Source organism: Pleurodeles waltl, chromosome 9 (assembly GCF_031143425.1).
Source record: "Pleurodeles waltl isolate 20211129_DDA chromosome 9, aPleWal1.hap1.20221129, whole genome shotgun sequence".
Classification (NCBI taxonomy): domain Eukaryota; kingdom Metazoa; phylum Chordata; class Amphibia; order Caudata; family Salamandridae; genus Pleurodeles; species Pleurodeles waltl.
Window position 1 is genome coordinate 885,662,037 of NC_090448.1, and position 19,364 is coordinate 885,681,400.

Here is a 19,364-nt window from a genome sequence, read left to right on the forward strand (position 1 = left end):
AGGGAGTTCCAGATCTTGGCTGCTCTACAGGTGAAGGATCTACACCCATCTAACTATCTTAGCTCAAAAGGAATTAATTACAAAAGCTGAAGAAGATGTGAGTATTCTCGGGGGGTTATAGGGAGCCATCATTCGTCTGAAGAAGACTGGACCCTTGTTTCAAAGGGCTCGATGAATAAAACACGTAGCTTTAAAAATAATGCCTTATTCAATCGGAAGCCAACGGTGGGAAGCCAAAGCTGGTGTGGCAGATGAATGTCTGGGGGTGTCTTTGAGTAGGCGAGCTGCAGCGTTCTGCACCACTTGAAGTCTCTTTAGAACATGCGAGGGAGAGCTCAGGAGCAGTGCGTTCCCATAATCGAGAAGTGAAAGTATCTGAGCCTGAGTAAGAAGTCTTTTGGCTGAAAATAGAAGTAATTTAAAGATTTTTAGATTTAAAGGCTCTAATGAATTGATATCACTTCAATAAATTTCAGCCACAACAAATAACAACAAGCATTTCCAATGCAATAGGGTCTCGCATTGCTACGAGTTAGCGCTATTAGCAGTTGTAAACTCCCAACCGTGTTTTTCTTGCCACATTAAATGGAAAAAAACTGCGTGATCGCGCTGCTACATTTCACTCGTAGGGAAACCTATTGGCAAAAGTGCAATTATCTACGTAACTGGCAAAAGTGCAATTAACTATGCAACAGGGTCGATGTTATGCAAAGCGCTCCACTTCTGCCAAGCGAGACCTCGCTGCGAAAAAAAATATAAAAAGTACTCCACATTCTGGATGGAAAACAGCGAGCCTTGGATGTTTTCAGTACTTGGTCGCTGAGCTCTAGGAGGGCTAACCACTGGAAAAGGCATGACGCATGCGTGCCTTCCACTAGTGAAAGCAAGCTGATTTTGAAAAGCAAGCTCACGAACCAATGAAAGACACTGACGTGACATGGACAGGGCTCCGAGCCCTTTTCTAACTCCTAAAGAGTCTCACAAGTGAAACGCAGGCGCAAGCGCATGCGACGCAGGCTCGACCCTAAAAATTGTAGAATGTTGCAAGTTTTCAAGTTGTTCTTCAAATTTTTTATGTAAGATCGCCACCTTCTGGAATAAATATGCAGCGCATTTCTAGTTTGGTATGTCAATGTATACTGAAAAAAATACAGAATAAGTGCCAAACGTCAATAATTCAAAGAAATACCGATACGCATGCCTTCTACTTCATTCCCCAGGAACACAATGATAACGCGCCCTCACATCTTGGTCTTTTTCGTTAAATACATTGTATAGATCGAAAGGTTTTGTCCTAATGGTAATTTGTTCTATCGATTCATATGGTCATTAGTTATCAAAAATCATTCAAATGTTGCGAATAGCATTGATTGGGGGTGGTGTCTGGCTCGGAGATACCAGATGATCTAGTGGCAGTGTATCAGTATTAGATTCTTATGTTTGACTTTCTAATGTTTTTTTACTTCTGTTTGGCTCTTTGTAGGATGTGGAATCTCAGCAGGTTACAGAAGCAGAATCTGCAAGAGAACATCTGCAGGACCTTCAAGAGCAGTTAGCAGAACACAGAAGATCCAAACAGGAGCTAGAGGCTGAAATGGAGCGCCAGAAGCAGGTAGGCCCAGGCAGAAGCAAGTGTGACTGTTTTGCATATTGCTTGTACCCTTTGAGTGCATATATTAATAAATCCATCATTGGAATCAGTGAGGGTTTATTAATATAAGGTGTTTGGTACCAAAAATAATCCCTAGTTTCAGGGAAGCCTCATGTAGCTAAGGTACTCGTATTGACCAGTGCCCAGCACATGTACTCAAAACATCTCTCTTGTTCACTTACTATGTCTAAGAATCAACAAAGAAATAGCAAGAGCATATCGGCTTTTGCAGATATGCCTACAGATGTAATATATTGCACCCTGCCTTAGTGTTGTAAGGCCTGCTGTAGGGGTGACTTACAAATATTGTCTGCAGGGTTTAGGGGACATGGCACACAGTTTGTGTGTAATGTCTTGTTTTCACTTTTGGGAGCACCTTGTTACGCAGCCTGCAACAGCAGTCTGCATGAGGATGGCACTGGGTCCCTTAGAGTGGCACAAGTTGAGCTGCAGCTCTTAGGGGCCCTTTTTAGTACCCATGCCCTAGGCACCGGGGGTACCACTTACTAGGTACTTACAGAGGTGCTAAAGGGCCTGGCCACTTGAGCATCAAGTGACCGGGTGTCTTATTTTGGGGATGGAACATTGGCACTGGGGACCTGGTTAGCAGGAACCCAGTGTCCTTCAGTCAAAGTTGCATCAAAAACAGGCAAAAAGTGGGTGGAGAGTACTGCAACCAAAACTTAGCTTCCTAAAAGCTTTCCTCGTTAGGACATCCTATTAAAGTACTGTGTGTGTGGATTACTAATTTCCACCGGGGGCAACCAACATGGCTCTTGATGGAGCAGAGGACCACACTGAATATTTTGGTGGTCAGCCGTCCGCTTTTATGTGGGTATGTCCCGCATTTGGGTAGTTTGTCTTGTTGTTCACAGTGAAGGGGTGTGGAACATTAAACCTCCCTCATTTTGCTGCTGCCAGGACAGTGGTGTCTGCAAAAGTGACATTGTCATAGTCATTCAGATATTTTAGGCAGACCGAATTAAACATTTCTAATGTCTTGGTAGTGGTCCTCGAAGTGTCTCAATCACTCTTGTTCTCTTCACAGCACTTTCTGCTGCTGCCCCTCAGTTTGACACTTAAGCCCTTTTTTTCTCTCCTTATATCTTTCTAAAGTACTGCTTCTGCGTAACACAACTCTTTTCTCTAGCACTCTCTTTTCACTCTGTTCTGCATTTACTTACTTAGATCTTGTTCACTTCACTACCCCTACAGGCACACCTTACCCAGTCACCTGTATGCACTGTGTTTTCTTTACTTTCCAATTTATCGGCAGCTGTATACTTTCCTCACATACTTTTCCATAGAATCACAGTTATAATTGGCACATTTGATCATTGCTGTATGTGCTTGCAGAGAGGCAGAGGATTGGATGAGCACGCATTCTGAATCCCTTTATCACCCACTGACGGGCACTTTGAGAAATTTGCACTGCTTTTGGCTAGAGCTCCCTTTCTGTCAGTTGTGGAAGTCATAAATGCTCACCCACAGCCTGAACTTGCACAGATAGCTAGAGGCAACTTTTTCACAATACATACTATACATGAGTAACATATTGCTTCAAAAAATACTACAGTAACACAGCTTTTGGGATAAAGCTAAATCTTTGGGAATAGGGTTACCGCCTTTCCAATGGAAAAATACCAGCCGTATGTTGTTGTTTGAAATGTCTGCAAAAGCCTGAACGTGCTACTAAATAGGATTGTAAACAAAATCTTAAGTATTAATTTGTAATATTACTTTTCAGTCTTTGTTCAAATTAATTATTCATCATGGGTCATTATCGCAGCTCTAGAACACATTTATAAGTATATGTAATTTATATTTGTTTTTTTGCAATATGTGAAATAAAGACTAAAAATACTGCTTTTAGGTGGTTTTGATTATTTTTGTACTGGCTGGGACATCAAAATACCGGTGGTGCATGTAGGAAACTGATCAGGTGGCATCTCTGTTTGAGAATGCAATAGTAAGTAAAACGTGAAATCTAAAAAGGAAGTTCTCAGGCTGAGAGGGCAGTTTCTATTTTCTCCAACTTTTTTGTCACCCGGTAGTCAGGCAAAAGGGGGTACCAGGACAGTTAGACAGGGCAGCATTCACCCCAGCAATGGCACTATGCCAGAACAAGAAATACAAAAACTCATCAGCTGTACTTGAGTTGGCAAAGTGGATGGAAGATGCTACAACACTGGGAGTGTTCTGCACAACTCTACTTCAGGAATACATCTGCCTTTAGAGATTCCAATATGGAAAGTGAGCATCTACAGTTAAACAGCCTTGAATATGTAAATGAACACCAACCTGCAAGCTTGTCCTGGAAATATTGGTGTTTATTTCTTCCATTAAGCCTTATTCTGAGTGTTCACATCTTGTGAGAGTATGGTTTGCCTGAATTCATGCTTCTCATTAAAGTAGGAGCCCTAGACTGCAACGCACTACTACTTGCTTGAAAGGATATACATTTACTCAAATATTATTTTTTGTTGAATTTTGGTGAACAGATCATGAAACTGCTACCTCGCCATCTGGATCTCCTACAACTTACCCCTGAACGATATCTAGTTCAGTTTGTTTTTGTAACCAAGCTTGTGAGTTTTACATTGATTTTCGGTTTAGCAAAAAAGGAGAGCAAGAGAATAAGTTAAAAAAAAGTGGTTGCCCAACAACACACAAATTAGTTACATTGGGAATTTCATATTGAAAGCCAATTCTTTGTTTCCCAAATGTCTAACTTGCGCACCATACCAGTATTAGTATGCAGCGATTCTGAAAAAGAGACTACCCTCTCGAGGATAAGGCCATTGTGTTGTGGGCCCTGCCTAGTTATAGAATACAATGTTTATTTCCAGCATATTTAAGTAAAGATATACAAATGGGTAAAGATACCTACTAGACCACATTTAGTGGTGGTGTCTGCCACCAGTGAATTGCCCACCTTGTTAGGGGACCTTCTCTTTGGGTCCTGTTACTGGGTATTAAAATCATGGGACTTCGACAGGGAGCATGGTTGCCCTCTGCTTGGCATGTTTATACCTGCTCAATTTAAAAAAAGAAATGCGTAAATAAAGACAATAACACTTGCTTAACTAGGATCAGTCTATGGCGTTGACAGGTTGACCACATTTTAATTGTCTGGAAGGGAGAATAAGAACATGAGAAAACGTCTTCTATTGGGTCAACAGCCTTGATTCATACTTAAGTTTTACACATACACACTCTGACCAGGAAATCTATTTTTTTTAGATCTCACGATCAAAATTGAAGAAAGCTACCTTAAAACAGAGACTCAACATAGAACAACTGATTGTAACAGTCTTTTATGTTATGGCAGTCACCATCCCATATCTCTAAGAAAAAGCCTACTATATGGTCAATTCTTAAGACTCTGGAGAAATTCCAGTGAAATTAGTGGACCCAACACCCAGTCTGCTGAGCTAGAGCTAGCTAATAAACCTACAGAGAAAGACTATCAGGACATACTAAAAGCGTGAAAGAGGGCCGAGAATAACAACAGAGAATCACTCTTCAAATGCAGACTACAACAAGGTTAACAAATATTTACCTGTTAGACCATCTTTACACCGCTATTGAACAAAATAAAGGTGATCATTAACAAGGGATGGAATATTCTGAATACAGAAACCATCTCTTTTTCTGCCCCTTTGTTTGCATTAAAACAGTCAAGCAATTTAAGGGAACACTATGTGCACACCGGACCGGAGACAAGAGTCTCCTGCTAAATCAGTTACCGCTATCCAGAGCTTTTCCATAGTCACTGGGCATTACCTATGTTGGCATTGTAATATTTGCCATCTCACCATAAAAACCAAGGAAATTGATATAGGCAATTCTAAAAAATAACATACAACAGGTCCCACGGATAGTTGTGTATACTTCATCACATGCCGGTGCCAACTCCAAAACACAAAAATAAAAACCAGGTCTATGCAGATCAGGATTATCGGACATAAGAGCACCATGATATGTAAACGGGTGACTACAAAAATGGCACAAGATTTTCATGCACAGAATCACACTCCCAACAACATGACTGGTCTCAATGATGAAATCCCCTGGTCCCGAATATTGAAATAATAATGAAATGAGACAACCAGCTCCCTTGCATACTATCTGCATACTTTCATACTATCTGGAACTTCCCCCCTCTGCGGATATGCGCCACCCTTATGTGATGACATCATGACTGGCAGACAAGGTCAAGCATATGTAAGCAACAATTGAGTGTGTTCCCTGGGAAGTCAGATATCCTCACAGTGAAGAGATTAGGTTGTTAAACAGATCTTTCCATGCACTCGTGTGTGCTAAGATTCTTTCGTAATTTTATATTTTGTTTACCTTTTTGTTTTCCATCTCAAAGAATTACTTTGAAAGATCCAAACATCATTTTTTTCTAACATTCCTTTTATTTTCGCATAGCAACGTGTGCTTCGCCCTGCCCTGCAAACCTAGGGCTTTTTCAAGGCTATATGGAGCAAAAGAGAGATATAAATGTGTTCGATGGCATCTGTCGCTGTAGATACGCATGTTTTGCATAGCTCGCCATCTGGTGTTGGGTCGGAGTGTTACAAGTTGTTTTTCTTCGAAGAAGTCTTTCGAGTCACGGGACCGAGTGACTCCTCCTTTTGTCTCCATTGCGCATGGGCGTCGACTCCATCTTCGATTGTTTTTTTTCCGCCATCGGGTTCGGACGTGTTCCTGTCGCTCCGAGTTTCGGAACGGAAAAACAGCTAAATTTCGGAAGATTTTCGTCGGTATTGTTGCGTTCGGGATCGGCGTAGTCAGAATCAACACCGCATCGAAGATCGAAGAGCTCCAGAGCCCTTCGGGGTAGTTTTCGATCCCCGTCGGGGCCTGCTCGGCCCGACCGCGTGTAGAAGAACGCCGATGGAACGGACCCCGTTTCGTTTCTGTCCCAAATGCCACAAAAAATACCCCTATTCAGACCAACACTTGGTCTGTAACCTGTGCCTATCACCTGAGCACAGTGAAGACACTTGCGAGGCCTGTCGTGCGTTCCGGTCCCGAAAAACACTCCGAGACCGTCGAGCAAGAAGACTTCAAATGGCGTCCACGCCGACAGCGCACCGAGAGTTCGAGGTACAGGAAGAGGAAGAAACCTTTTCGATACACGAATCGGACTCCGAGGAATTCGACGATCCACGAACCGTGAGTAAGACGTCGAAAAGCACTCATAAGAAGATTGTCAAGGCCCAGGGGACGCCACTGCCACCAGGCCATGGCTCCACCCATAAATTCGGTGACCGACCGTCGGCACCGAAAAAGGCCCAATCAGTGCCGAGACCGTCCGACTCCGGTCGAGATACCGGCACGCAGCCTTCTCGGGACTCCGCCACCCTCTCCTCCACCTATAGTTCACGTCTCGCCAGCACAAACTCCATCACATTCCCCGGCTCACACCACCATGAGCCAAGGTGACCAGGATCAGGACGCATGGGACTTATACGACGCCCCTGTGTCAGATAACAGTCCGGAGGCATACCCTACAAAGCCATCACCACCAGAGGACAGTACTGCATATTCTCAGGTGGTGGCTAGAGCAGCACAATTCCACAATGTAAGCCTCCACTCAGAACAGGTCGAGGATGACTTTCTATTCAACACCCTCTCTGCCACCCACAGCTCCTACCAAAGCCTGCCTATGCTCCCTGGTATGCTTCGGCACGCAAAAGACATCTTTAAGGAGCTGGTCAAAAGTAGGGCAATCACACCAAGGGTGGAAAAAAAGTATAAAGCGCCTCCTACAGACCCTATTTTCATAACTTCGCAGCTGCCACCAGATTCTGTCGTTGTAGGAGCAGCTAGGAAAAGGGCCAACTCCCACACATCTGGGGACGCACCACCCCCAGATAAGGAAAGCCGCAAGTTCGATGCAGCTGGAAAGAGAGTCGCAGCACAAGCTGCAAACCAGTGGCGCATCGCTAACTCACAGGCACTTCTTGCACGCTATGACAGAGCCCATTGGGATGAGATGCAACATCTCATTGAACATCTACCCAAAGACCTACAAAAGAGGGCAAAGCAAGTGGTTGAAGAAGGACAAAACATTTCAAACAACCAGATACGCTCCTCCATGGACGCAGCAGACACAGCTGCAAGAACAATAAATACATCTGTGACCATCAGAAGGCATGCATGGCTACGAACGTCTGGGTTTAAACCAGAGATTCAGCAGGCAGTTCTCAATATGCCATTCAACGAAAAAGAACTGTTCGGTCCAGAAGTGGACACGGCGATTGAGAAACTTAAAAAGGACGCGGACACTGCTAAAGCCATGGGCGCACTCTACTCCCCGCAGAGCAGAGGAAATTACAGCACCTTCCGCAAAACACCCTTTAGAGGGGGGTTTCGGGGTCAGGCCACACAAGCCAGCACCTCACAGGCAACACCATCCAGTTACCAGGGACAGTACAGGGGAGGCTTTCGGGGCCAATATAGAGGAGGGCAATTCCCTAGGAATAGGGGAAAATTTCAAAGCCCCAAAACCCCTGCAACTAAGCAGTGACTCACATGTCACTCACCCCCTCCACACAACACCAGTGGGGGGAAGAATAGGTCATTATTACAAAGCATGGGAGGAAATCACTACAGACACTTGGGTTCTAGCAATTATCCAAAATGGTTATTGCATAGAATTTCTACAATTCCCTCCAAACATACCACCAAGAGCACAAAATTTATCAAAACATCATTCCGAGCTCCTGGAGATAGAAGTTCAAGCACTATTGCAAAAGAACGCAATCGAGTTAGTACCAAACACACAAATAAACACAGGAGTTTATTCACTGTACTTCTTAATACCAAAGAAGGACAAAACGCTAAGACCAATCCTAGACCTAAGAATACTAAACACATACATCAAATCAGACCACTTTCACATGGTCACACTACAAGAAGTGTTACCATTGCTGAAACTACACAACTACATGACAACATTAGACCTCAAAGACGCGTATTTCCATATACCAATACATCCATCGCACAGGAAATACCTAAGGTTTGTATTCAAAGGAATACACTACCAATTCAAGGTACTGCCTTTCGGTTTAACAACCGCACCAACAGTCTTTACCAAATGTCTAGCAGTAGTCGCTGCACACATCAGAAGGCAGCAAATACATGTATTCCCGTATCTAGACGACTGGCTAATCAAGACCCATTCGTTAATAACGTGCTCACACCACACAAATCAAATCATACAAACCCTCTACAAACTAGGGTTCACAGTCAACTTCGCAAAATCCAACATTCTGCCGCGCAAGGTACAACAATACCTAGGAGCCATAATAAACACAACAATAGGAGTAGCCACTCCAAGTCCACAAAGAATTCAAAATTTCAACAACATCATACAACGCATGTATCCAACACAGAAAATACAAGCAAAGATGATATTACAACTCCTAGGCATGATGTCTTCATGCATAGCCATTGTCCCAAACGCAAGACTGCACATGAGGCCCTTACAACAGTGCCTAGCATCACAGTGGTCACAAGCACAGGGTCACCTTACAGATCTGGTGTTAATAGACCGCCAAACTTACCTCTCGCTTCTATGGTGGAACAATATAAATTTAAACAAAGGGCGGCCTTTCCAAGACCCAGTGCCACAATACGTAATAACAACAGATGCTTCCATGACAGTGTGGGGAGCACACCTCGATCAACACAGCATACAAGGACAATGGAACGTACATCAAACAAAACGGCATATAAATCACCTAGAACTGCTAGCAGTTTTTCAAGCACTAAAGGCTTTTCAACCAATAATAGTTCACAAATACATTCTCGTCAAAACAGACAACATGACAACAATGTATGATCTAAACAAACAAGGGGGGACGCACTCAACGCAATTGAGCCTGCTGGCACAAAAGATATGGCGTTGGGCAATTCACAACCAAATTCGCCTAATAGCACAATTTATCCCAGGAATTCAGAATCAACTGGCAGACAATCTCTCTCGAGATCACCAACAGGTCCACGAATGGGAAATTCACCCCCAAATTCTGAACACTTACTTCACGCTCTGGGAAACACCTCAAATAGACTTGTTTGCGACAAAAGAGAACGCAAAATGCCAAAACTTCGCATCCAGATACCCACACAGGCAGTCCCACGGCAATGCCCTATGGATCAACTGGTCAGGGATATTTGCCTACGCTTTTCCTCCTCTCCCTCTCCTTCCTTATCTGGTAAACAAACTCAGTCAAAACAAACTCAAACTCATATTAATAGCACCAACTTGGGCAAGGCAACCCTGGTACACAACGCTGCTAGACCTATCAGTAGTACCCCACATCAAACTGCCCAACAGGCCGGATCTGTTAACACAACACAACCAAACGATCAGACACCCAGATCCAGCATCGCTGAATCTAGCAATCTGGCTCCTGAAATCCTAGAATTCGGACACTTACAACTTACCCAAGAATGTATGGAAGTCATAAAGCAAGCCAGAAGGCCATCCACCAGGCACTGCTATGCCAGTAAATGGAAGAGGTTTGTTTGCTACTGCCATATTAATAAAATCCAACCATTACACGCAACCCCAAAACATGTAGTGGGTTACTTGCTTCACTTACAAAAATCTAACCTAGCTTTCTCTTCCATTAAAATACACCTTGCAGCAATGTCTGCATACCTGCAGCCTACCTATTCAACTTCCCTATATAGGATACCAGTCATTAAAGCATTCATGGAGGGCCTTAAAAGAATTATTCCACCAAGAACACCACCTGTTCCTTCATGGAACCTAAATGTTGTCTTAACTAGACTTATGGGTCCACCTTTTGAACCCATGCACTCCTGCGAAATACAGTTCCTAACATGGAAGGTTGCATTTCTCATCGCCATTACCTCTCTAAGAAGAGTAAGCGAGATTCAGGCGTTTACAATACAAGAACCTTTTATACAACTACACAAAAATAAGGTCGTCCTAAGGACTAATCCTAAATTTCTACCAAAAGTTATTTCACCGTTCCATCTAAATCAAACAGTGGAACTTCCAGTGTTCTTCCCACAGCCAGATTCCGTAGCTGAGAGGGCACTACATACATTAGATGTCAAAAGAGCATTAATGTATTACATTGACAGAACAAAGAACATCAGAAAGACTAAACAGCTATTTATTGCATTCCAAAAACCTCATTCAGGAAACCCAATATCAAAACAAGGTATAGCCAGATGGATAGTTAAATGCATCCAAATCTGCTACCTTAAAGCTAAACGACAGCTGCCCATTACACCAAGGGCACACTCAACCAGAAAGAAAGGTGCTACCATGGCCTTTCTAGGAAACATCCCAATGCAAGAAATATGTAAGGCAGCCACATGGTCTACGCCTCACACATTCACCAAGCACTACTGTGTAGACATGTTATCCGCACAACAAGCCACAGTAGGTCAAGCCGTATTAAGAACATTGTTTCAGACTACTCCCACTCCTACAGGCTGAGCCACCGCTTTGGGGAGATAACTGCTTACTATTCTATGCAAAACATGCGTATCTACAGCGACAGATGCCATCGAACTGAAAATGTCACTTACCCAGTGTACATCAGTTCATGGCATCAGTCGCTGTAGATTCGCATGTGCCCACCCGCCTCCCCGGGAGCCTGTAGCAGTTCGGAAGGTACCTTCAACTATTTGTATATATATTATTTTTACCTTAAATAGGTACATACTTAGTCACTCCATTGCATGGGCACTATTACTACAATACAACTCCTACCTCACCCTCTGCGGGGAAAAACAATCGAAGATGGAGTCGACGCCCATGCGCAATGGAGACAAAAGGAGGAGTCACTCGGTCCCATGACTCGAAAGACTTCTTCGAAGAAAAACAACTTGTAACACTCCGACCCAACACCAGATGGCGAGCTATGCAAAACATGCAAATCTACAGCGACTGATGCCACGAACAGATGTACACTGGGTAAGTGACATTTTCATTCCCAAAGTATTTTTACATTGCATCTAGCTACATGCAAAGGGAGTGTTATCCCTGCGAGGTTCACCACGTGTGAAAAAACTAAAAGGAGAGACAGGAAAATAAAAGCTTGTCTTTATCTGACATGAAAAGAATTATAATAGAAATAGCCTAAGGGTTCTGATAAGTAGTGTGGGAAAGGGGGAGAAGATATGATGTGCTTAAAGTAGACAAGGTGTGGTTTACCACAACAGGAACAATGTGATGTTACTGTTAATCCTTTTAGAATGTACTATTAATCCAGCACTGGCAAAAGAAAGAGTGGCTCCAGTTCAATTACATGTATATCCATAAATCATTAATTAGTAAGAAAATTGTTCCTGTTTTTTTTTAGAAACATCCCACTGTCTGAAAAGGAAATAAAGTAACCAATATATATTTACATCAATAGATGTATCCATTGAGAAATTAATTTGAAAATATTCAAAAACAACAAGTAACCAATATATAGTCACATCAGTGGATGTGTCCATAAGCAATCAGGTTTAGAGTATTAGCGCAAGGGCAGCGATCAAATTGGACCAATATCGTATTTGGCCTAAATTAATTAAGGATAGTTCTCATGTATGGGCTGGAGGGGGCTCGAAAAAATGCTGGCTTCCACACTCTGGGTCCTTAAAGATGGAGTTACTCTGTGTCAGTCTCCGAGTCCGAACTCAGGGGGAGAACTGGTCGGTTATTGACCATTCAACCCTGGGTTTACACTCGTTTAGCTGCATGTTTGAGAACATTCACTTCATTGTAATGCCCAGTCAGTTCCTTCTGCGTGGTGGGACACAACACAAACCTTAACTTTACTTTAATGCCTGATCTTTTGCTTGGTGGGACACAACACGTATGGGCTTACACATTAGTTTTGTTCAAACCGCAGGAGAGGGGACCTTACCCCACTGGTAAGTCCCTAATTGGAAATGTAACTGGCTGCAGCAACCTTAACCTGCTCCTTACCGAATCTTAGTGGACCTTCGTGCATTGGTCTCTGTGGTCCCATCTGATCCTCGGTGTTCGTGTCGTTTTACGTCGCAACCTTATAAATATCTTGCAATAGCTTTTTTAGTCCCTCGTCCATTTCACCTAAGGTCAACCAGCCTGTCATGTCGTGCTGTAGTGGCCAGGGAACACTACAGCGTGCTATGCTCAAACATTGACATCATAGAAGACAGACACAGTGAACTGGCAGCATCTGAAGTAGAGAGATGTCGGCCTCCAGATCCACATCTGGGTTTGTTGGAGACAGTTGGGCTACCTGATGAGACTTCCCAGTTGGCTAGTGCGTACGGGGGACTGAGGCCACACATTCCTACTGCTTTATGTCTCTACGCTCTAATCTTTATTTAAAATGTTTAGATAAGTCGTCATTAGTCTTCTCTCCTACAACTTCCAAAGGGTCTTGACCTATGGGGTTCTAGTTAAGTTTGGACCATATCTCTGACACACAACCTCCTCATATTCACTGAGTGCTTTGTGTATTGCAGTATTTTTATCCACAAAAATGCAACATTCGTGCCATTAGGAGTGTTCATTAGTGTGACCAACAAGGGTAGCCACATGAATTGTTGTTTTATATTTATGTTGTTTGTTTTCCATTACTTTTAACCTTTCACATCCCACACCTCCATAGGGAGCTACCTTTAAAACAGGGACGTCCATTAGATAGATGCAATTTAGTAATATAATTGAGTCCCTTTGGTGGGCATCAATCACACAGCTCTGGGGTGCCTACTTTAGTAGATTAGGCATTGATGTTTCCGGGCCTGAAGAATTGACGTAGACCATCCCTTATATGATAGAGTCAGGAAATATGTTGATCATATGAAAAACTCTGGGACTTTCAAAATCCCATGGGTTCCTTCTGTCTTTAACCCTCAACAGAGTCACCCAATTTGAATTAAAACCATTCTCCGTGCCTCGAGTTAATTTAAATCACCACCTCTGTCCAATCTAGCACCTCTAACCTGCTCTCATACAACGATGAGTGTTTTTGCTTATGGTGGGATAATCTCCTTATCATTAGACAGAGAAACTCTCTGTCAGAGTGCCGGCAGAAGTGGCCAATTGGCGATTCCATCTCCTGCCTAGTGAGGAGCACAGTCAAAGCCTGCGAAGATTTGTGCATCCTGAAAAGAATACTCCAGCTGGCCTGGATCGATCCTGCCACCAAAATACAGTTTTGGTGGATTCACAACACGGAACTGCATACCTTGTTTGTAAAAACGTTACGCTAGGGAGGACTTGTGTTGAACCGTTATTCCTCTCAATCCCCTCCTTTTTCTCCTTCAAACTTTCAAACATGCTTCATCTACGCTACAAAGGTTAGCCCTGAAAAATCAAAATACAGATCTGTGCTCTGTCTTGTGGCTAATGTCATCTATGCTACTTTAGCATATTTCTATCTTTTCCCAATTTGAAGTGCCTCCAAAACTTTTGTTTGTAGTCAGACTGAAAATAATTTCCCCCCATAAATCTAAGCTTGGAAACCCGGTTGAAGACGGTTAACCCTATAGATGTGTTGCAGAGCTTCCAGTGAATATTTGAGATTTGTAACTAGCACTATAGGAGCTGAAGGCAATAAAACAGTATTGGTTTTAACTTTTCAGTTTACAGTGCTGCTAGTAAGAGAGACATATAATAAGAGGTGTCCCGGGATGGAAGCAGAAATATAGGTTCGATGGCATCTGTCGCTGTAGATACGCATGTTTTGCATAGCTCGCCATCTGGTGTTGGGCCGGAGTGTTACAAGTTGTTTGTCTTCGAAGAAGTCTTTCGAGTCACGGGACCGAGTGACTCCTCCTTTTGTCTCCATTGCGCATGGGCGTCGACTCCATCTTCGATTTGTTTTTTTTTCCGCCATCGGGTTCGGACGTGTTCCTGTCGCTCCGAGTTTCGGAACGGAAAGATAGCTAATTTCGGAAGATTTTCGTCGGTATTGTTGCGTTCGGGATCGGCGTAGTTAGATTCAACACCGCGTCGAAAGATCGAAGAGCTCCGGTGCCCTTCGGGGTAGTTTTTCGATCCCCCGTCGGGGCCTGGTCGGCCCGACCGCGTGCAGAAGAACGCCGATGGAACAGACCCCGTTCCGCTTCTGTCCCAAATGCCACAATAAATACCCCTATACAGACCAACACTTGGTCTGTAACCTGTGCCTGTCACCTGAGCACAGTGAAGACACCTGCGAGGCCTGTCGTGCGTTCCGGTCCCGAAAAACACTTTGAGACCGTCGAGCCAGAAGACTTCAGATGGCGTCCGCGCCGACAGCCCACCGAGAGTTCGAGGAACAAGAAGAGGAAGGAACCTTTTCGATCCACGAATCGGACTCTGAAGGATTCGACGATACACAAACCGTGAGTAAGACGTCGAAAACCACTCAGAAGAAGATTTACAAGGCCCAGGGGACGCCACTGCCACCAGGCCATGGCTCGACCCATAAATTTGGTGACCGACCGTCGGCACCGAAAAAGGCCCAAACAGTGCCGAGATCGTCCGACTCCGGTCGAGACACCGGCACGCAGCCTTCTCGGGACCGAGAAAGTGCTGGAGACAAGCATCGACACCGAGATACCAGTGTAGACACGGCTCGACGCCGAGACAGCGGCACCGACGAAGATCGACGCCAAGAGGTTTCGGCCCCGAAAAAGAAAAAAGTCACCTCGGAGCCGAAAAAAGATGCAGACAGGGTTTCGGTGCCAAAACAAACTGCAACCGACCCAGTTTCAGGCTCTTATACAGAAGAGCAATCGCTAACCTCCCAAATGCGAAAGCATAGGTTTGAGGAAGAGCTACAATCAACTGATGTAGACCATACGCAAAAGCGTATTTTCATACAGGAGGGGACAGGAAAAATAAGCACCCTTCCCCCTATTAGAAGAAAGAGAAGATTGGAGTTCCAAACTGAACAAACACCACAAACAAAGGTGGTGAAAAAGGTTACTCCACCACCCTCTCCTCCACCTGTACTTAACGTCTCACCAGCACAAACTCCATCACATTCCCCAGCTCACACCACCATGAGCCAGGGTGACCAAGATCAGGACGCATGGGACTTATACGACGCCCCAGTGTCAGATAACAGCCCGGAGGCATACCCTACGAAGCCATCTCCACCAGAGGACAGCACTGCGTATTCTCAAGTGGTGGCTAGAGCAGCACAATTTCACAATGTAAGCCTCCACTCAGAACAGGTTGAGGATGACTTTTTATTCAACACCCTCTCCTCCACCCACAGCTCCTACCAAAGCCTGCCTATGCTCCCTGGTATGCTCCGGCACGCAAAAGAAATCTTTAAGGAGCCGGTCAAAAGTAGGGCAATCACACCAAGAGTGGAAAAAAAGTATAAGGCGCCTCCTACAGACCCGCATAAATAAGTACATACTTAGTCACTCCATTGCATGGGCACTATTACTACAATTCAACTCCTACCTCACCCTCTGCGGGGGAAAAACAATCGAAGATGGAGTCGACGCCCATGCGCAATGGAGACAAAAGGAGGAGTCACTCGGTCCCGTGACTCGAAAGACTTCTTCGAAGACAAACAACTTGTAACTTGTAACACTCCGCCCAACACCAGATGGCGAGCTATGCAAAACATGCGAATCTACAGCGACTGATGCCACGAACAGATGTACACTGGGTAAGTGACATTTTCATTTTCTTCATCGACAGAAATGTTTTGTAGCAGGTACCATTCATATCCTCGGCTTTTAGAAAACACCCTTTCCCCTTAATTCTCACTGAACACGTCTGCATAGAACTAGAAATATAGGAACAGCCGACTGATTCTCTACAGCCCTTTACAAAGGCTTAATGTAATCATCTGGTCTGGTCACATCATACAAAAAGATGTGAAGTTCCCTAACTGTGAGAGCCTTGTCTCTGTAGTGGTCTGATTACCAAAGTTCCTGTATATTTCATTTGCTTAGGTAAGACATGTAGTTGGGTTGGTGATTTTGCCCCTAACACAAATTTTAACTAAATAAGATGTTTTCTCAGTAGCTTATTTAGTTTCTTTTTGATAAAGTAAAATAATCTCTAGAATCAACTATTGAACTAATGTACACTGCAAAACAAATACAAAAGTTCCTCATAGCTGACATTTTTAGAAATCGAAGTCGAGATTCCACTAATGAACTCTTTAAACGTTTAAGGCACAAAGCCTCCTTCACAACGAGTAAAGTTACCAATTGAGCAACAATCCCAACTTAGTAAAATACATGACTTCTTGCCCAGGTTAGGCTGGATCTGCAAATTTGTCATTCGAACACTGCATTTATGGTCAATCCCAATTAATCTTTTTTTAACATCTCTGTCATATTCCAGGGAACTTCACATAATTTCTCATTCATTCTTGTAATGACAGCATATTTCCATTTCTGACCAAACTGGTGGAAGTATTAGTCTGCAGGCAGTTCTGTATTTTTGTGCCAGGATTGCATGGTTTCTGGTTGTGTTCAGGTTCGCCGTTCTTCTTTTTGTGTGGGTTAGATTTAGTGCCTTGTTGTTGGGTATTTAGGCCCCAATATATGAGAGAAAGTTCTGCAAATTTCACTTCGGTCCATGTGATTGAAGCTATATAAATGTTGCTGGGTCTAATCTCACCTCAATGAAAGATATTACTTCTTGCCCAGATAAAGCTGAATTGGCAAGTTTGCCATTTGAACACTGCACTTATGGTCAATACCAGTTAATCTTTTTTAACATCTTTGTCATAGTCCAGGAACTTAACTACATTTCTTATAAAATACATTTAATGACTGGATATCTCCATTTCTAAAACCATACTGGTGCAGGGGTGTGGAATTCCCATAGCCCGACGCCCAACACATATTGCTTGGGGTCAAGGACCACAGGTTTTCAGGTTTGTTTCGTCATTAGCACAATCTCTTTGGCTGCCAATTTACAGTACCACGTCATAGAGCAGGGAAAGGAATTGTCTGCAGTTGAGGTAATATTTATGTCTGTATGTTAATGCTGTTTGAACTTGTATTTATGGTTCACTAACATAAAACTTTTATTATTGTGGTGAGCGTTCTAAATATGTTGTTAGCTCGAACTGCACTACTGACAGTGATTCTAGTATAACAAAAATGTGTACACACGTTTGCAAAGTTTAAAAATACGAGGCAACGTGTAATGCTCCCACAATGTTCTCTGATTAAATGCAAATATTTGCAGAAGCTTGAAAGCATGAATGATGATTTTCAGCTTTCAAAATAAAATGTTCGCAAAAAATGCAACTAGGAAAAAAAACATTACGCTAAACTACTGTGAAATTTAAGGTACCGTTTCTTTGAAGCATCATTTAGTAAAATGTCTTGAAGCATGCTAGTATTTCCCAAAAATATTCATAATGGAAAGTCAGTGTAAACAAGCATTGGCAGGATAGTAGGTCTGACACTGATGATCAGTCTGTTGGTTTTGTCAGTGTGTGTATTGTTTTGACACAGCTTTTGTAAAACTTTATTGTTGTGGGAGCTGCTGGGCCTTCATCACTGTAAACAAATATTTTTTGGTCCCAAAAAGCACACATTGACGCAGTAGTTCTTGGCATTGTACAAAACTACTTTGTGTGCCGATATGCTCCCTATGAAACAGCAGTTTGTGATCATTGTAATGTACGGTAACATGGATTTGTAGAGCACAGAATTTATCACTCGTGAGAATATCGAGGCGCTGAGTAGGAACGGGTTCTGCAAGTAGGATCAGTCACAGTGAAGTCAACCAATAAATGGATAGAGAGAGATATAGAATTTTATTAAATCAAAAGGTCTTGGTTAACACCAGATCTAAATAGGGGGACAGTTCTTAAAGAAAGTCACAAAAGTGCACCCATGGTGTATGTCTTTGCATTAGTGCGGACTTGGGTATTTCATGAATTCATAAGCATTTACAGAAGTAGAGCAGGAAATTGTACTCCTAGAAAATATTTTTGGAACTCTGCTTTAGCACGAGCAAATCTGGAGGTGTAGATTTGCGCATGCGAGCATCTGTTGAGCGCTTACAAGTTTTCTTTCCCTTTACCCACTTTTTTCCCCAACCCTGGAAAAAGTGTTACTTCTGACCCTTGTCAGGAGTAAATCTTCAACCTTTCTCAGCAAGGAAAATGATTAGAGAAGACCTGGGAAAACATTTAAAATACCCAAGTTAGTAGGTTTGCACAGACTCCAAAGTGCATTCCAACCCTGGAACTATTGCTTAACTTCAGCTCTAGTATGTAGATCTGCGGAAAGGTGGTGAAATAGGGAAGCTGCTAGTATTCAAGCCCTACTATAGTATTAGTCTTGGCATAATCAAAGAGGCTACTATCAGAGCTCTTATAAAATGAGATTGCTGCCATAATTTATTTCCACACTGCATGGCACCAATGGGAAAACAGATATTATATTAAATTCCACCTTCCAGCTGCTGGAAGCATTAATCTGCAAGCAGTTCTAGATTTTTGTGTGTCAGGATTGCATGGTTTCTGGTTGTGTTCAGATTCACCATTTTTATTATTTTTGTGTGGGTTAAGTTTAGTGCCTAGTAATTGGGTATTTAGGTACCATTATATGAGGGGAAAGCTAGTAAGTTCTGCAAATTTCACTTCAGCCCATGTTATTGAAGCTATATAAATGTTTCTGGATCTAATCTCTGTTGACCTGTTGGTAAGTGACCTCAAATCCATTCAATGTGTGGTTGCTGAATGTATTT

General features: G+C 43.1%; 1 protein-coding gene across 2 annotated transcripts in view; it reads left to right on the forward strand.

The window, feature by feature from the left end:
- Positions 1–19,364, forward strand: part of GOLGA5 (golgin A5) — a 160,043-nt gene that overhangs the window by 69,709 nt on the left and 70,970 nt on the right. For both annotated transcript variants that reach the window (XM_069208213.1, XM_069208212.1), the window contains exon 8: positions 1,484–1,612. In XM_069208213.1, coding sequence (XP_069064314.1) covers positions 1,484–1,612 — 129 coding nt within the window. The remainder of the gene's footprint in view (positions 1–1,483; positions 1,613–19,364) is intronic.